Source organism: Morus notabilis, unplaced genomic scaffold (genome assembly GCF_000414095.1).
Source record: "Morus notabilis unplaced genomic scaffold, ASM41409v2 Scaffold705, whole genome shotgun sequence".
NCBI classification, from domain to species: Eukaryota; Viridiplantae; Streptophyta; class Magnoliopsida; order Rosales; family Moraceae; genus Morus; species Morus notabilis.
Window position 1 is genome coordinate 243,303 of NW_010357938.1, and position 2,747 is coordinate 246,049.

Consider the following 2,747-nt stretch of genomic DNA (forward strand, 5'->3'; position numbering starts at 1 on the left):
CAATAACCCATTTTAATAACCAGAAACTAATATTAAATTACTCAGAAGGCATAGTTCAAATTCCAAAATATATTTATATATATATATATATAGTATAACCTACTACACTAATGTCTTCATTATTACGTTGACTAGAGGCCCCAACTTGCTTGTCCGTTTTTTTCTTTTTTTGGATTTGACTCTTGTCTCTTCTTCTCATGTCCCATTGTCTACTTTTTTCTCATATTATGTCTAATTAACATAATGATATATTAATTAAAATGTCATATAAAATGTCATTATTGTTTGTGGGACATGAATGGAAAATGGAGAAGGGGGACAGCGGATCCTTTTTTTTTTTTCCCTTTACCAAACCAAGGCGTTATTTGCTTTGATGAAAACCAAAACGCAAACTGAACCGTGATAAGTTGAACACAACAATATGAGCAATTCTAGATTCGTACGTCTTCTTGGTTTCCATTTTATCCTCTCTGTCTATAAGAATCCAGTATTGTACTTCGAAGCCAACATACGGTGAAGAACGATGTATATAATATGTACATACATACATATACATATACATATACATAATTAATTTGATCATGATTGCTTGCATGGCCTTTTGCTTTCATGATCATCTGTGATTCAGATTTCAGATCACGTGCTCGTTCGTCTACCTTCTACGTACGTAGGGTTTGCCCTAAAGTTTTATGCAAAATAGAATGTAAACCTTAAAGTTTCTGTAGAAGCTGCTTTCTTTCTCTGAGCCGTACGTACTTTTAAGTTATGATAAAACTTCAACAACAGATAAGTGTTCATGGCCAGTACCACTTAAAATTATTCGATGAAAGATCAATATTAAGTTGAGACTTTGATTTTACAAGGCATATACGTACATATATATATATATATATATATAATTCTGTCGTCTTTTCATAAAAACGAACCCGACTAATTAGGAGGTTCAATACCCCTTGTGAAATGAATAATATTCGCGAGTTTTTGTCACTATCGCAACATTGTTGGAGCACTGGAGAAGCATATATAAAAGGGCAGGATATGATTAAAAAAAAAGAAAAAACAAAAAAAAAAAACGGCGTTTTAGCTAAACAAACTGTACATATGATCATTAAAAGCAAAAGAAACAAAACCCCAAAAAAGGGTAAAAAGAGCAACCGACGGACAAATATAACCAGAAACAAAAAAAAAAAAAAAAAAAAAAAAAAAAAAAAAAAAAAAAAAAAAAAACAAAAGAAAAAAAAAACAAAAACAAAAACAAAAAACAAAGAAACAAGGGAACAACACACTCATACTACCTCTCGCACATATTATGTGGTCATATCTTACATTCTACGTTTTCGTGATACTCCCTTAATTTCATTACGCATTAAGGGTTTTACGGTTATTTCATTCTTTTTATTACTTTTTACCATTTCTACTTATAGTACCATAGATATATTATATAGGCACATATATATATATATATATGAAAGTAATTAGTGAAATTTCCAAAGGTTTTCATCGGCAGCATTTTCAACGTGATAATCAGCATCATCACCAGCAATGTCCAAGCGTGGAGGGCTAAGAAGCATTCCTTCAGCCATATTCACCAACACATTAGGCATATCAAATATCAGATCCTCATCAACATACTCATTCGCAACATTCATCTCCGTCTCTAGCACAATATTCTCTCCCTCATGCTGACTATAATTCCCTCCGAAATTCACCGGAGACGCCTCCTTGGCGCCCCTGGCCCCCATGGCCGCCGCAGCCGCCCCAATTGCCCCGGCAGCAGAGGCCGCAGCAGCCTGGATGTCCCGCGGCGAGGTGGAGGCCGGCACGGGCAAGGAGCCGGCCGAGTTCGGGAAATTGAGCTCGGCGTCCTGGCCCTTGAGGGCCAGCGCCGCCACGTCATAGGCGACCGCCGCCATCTCGGGGGTCGGGAATGTGCCTAGCCAGATCCTGTTAGGCTTGCGTGGCTCCCGAATCTCCGACACCCACTTCCCGCTGCTCCGGCGCCTCACCCCCCGGTAGCTCCGGCGGGCCTCCCCGTCCGAAGAAGAGTTACCCGCATTGCCGCTAACTCGGATTCCGCTAGTGCTTGAGCTAGGGTTTGGGGACGAGTAATGCATGGTTTAGAATTAGTATTACAAGTACAAGTAGTTATTGTATTTTGAGTAAGTAGGGTTTTCGTCTTGTTGTAGTAGTAGTAGTGATGATTGGATTGTAGCTGGAGAGTAGTGAGAGAAGCCATTTATGGGGAATGGATTTATCAAGGGATGATCAAGAAGACGGATTTGGAAATCTACAAGAGGAAATTAGAGAGAACAATTACAATCAATTCAATAACAGCAGAGCAAAGTGTTTGATTAAGTGCAAACCAGCTGTTGATGAAGTCTTGAGTTTGCGGCTCAACTGCGCTGTTGTAGAGCGTCGGGGTGTAGGCCAGCTTTTGTGTTGGACATCTGGGTTGGACTGCGTTTTTGCGGCAAAAGAATATAGAGAGAGAAATGGGCCAAAAAAAAAAAAATCTATGTATTATATATATATATATATATATATATTTATGTTGTTTATAACGTCAAGGGAGATGATGTTTGTATATTGGACACTAATATGCCTTATCTCTATTGGTGGCTGCGTATCTTCTAACAAAGATTTGATCGTAATAATGAGTGTCGAATAATCGTCATTATAATTCTTTTTTTTTTTTTTTTTCCTTTTCATTTATATATCCAATTAGCTGATGATATAAGTGATCACAT

At 37.8% G+C, this 2,747-nt stretch overlaps 1 protein-coding gene across 1 annotated transcript; it reads right to left on the minus strand.

Annotated features, from left to right (window-relative positions):
- Window positions 1-1,475: 1,475 nt before the first annotated feature.
- LOC21396964 (ethylene-responsive transcription factor ERF024) lies at window positions 1,476-2,114 on the minus strand. The gene has a single exon (XM_010091105.1). The coding sequence runs from the start codon at window positions 2,112-2,114 to the stop codon at window positions 1,476-1,478; it is 639 nt and encodes a 212-aa protein (XP_010089407.1).
- Between the last annotated feature and the right edge of the window lie 633 nt (window positions 2,115-2,747).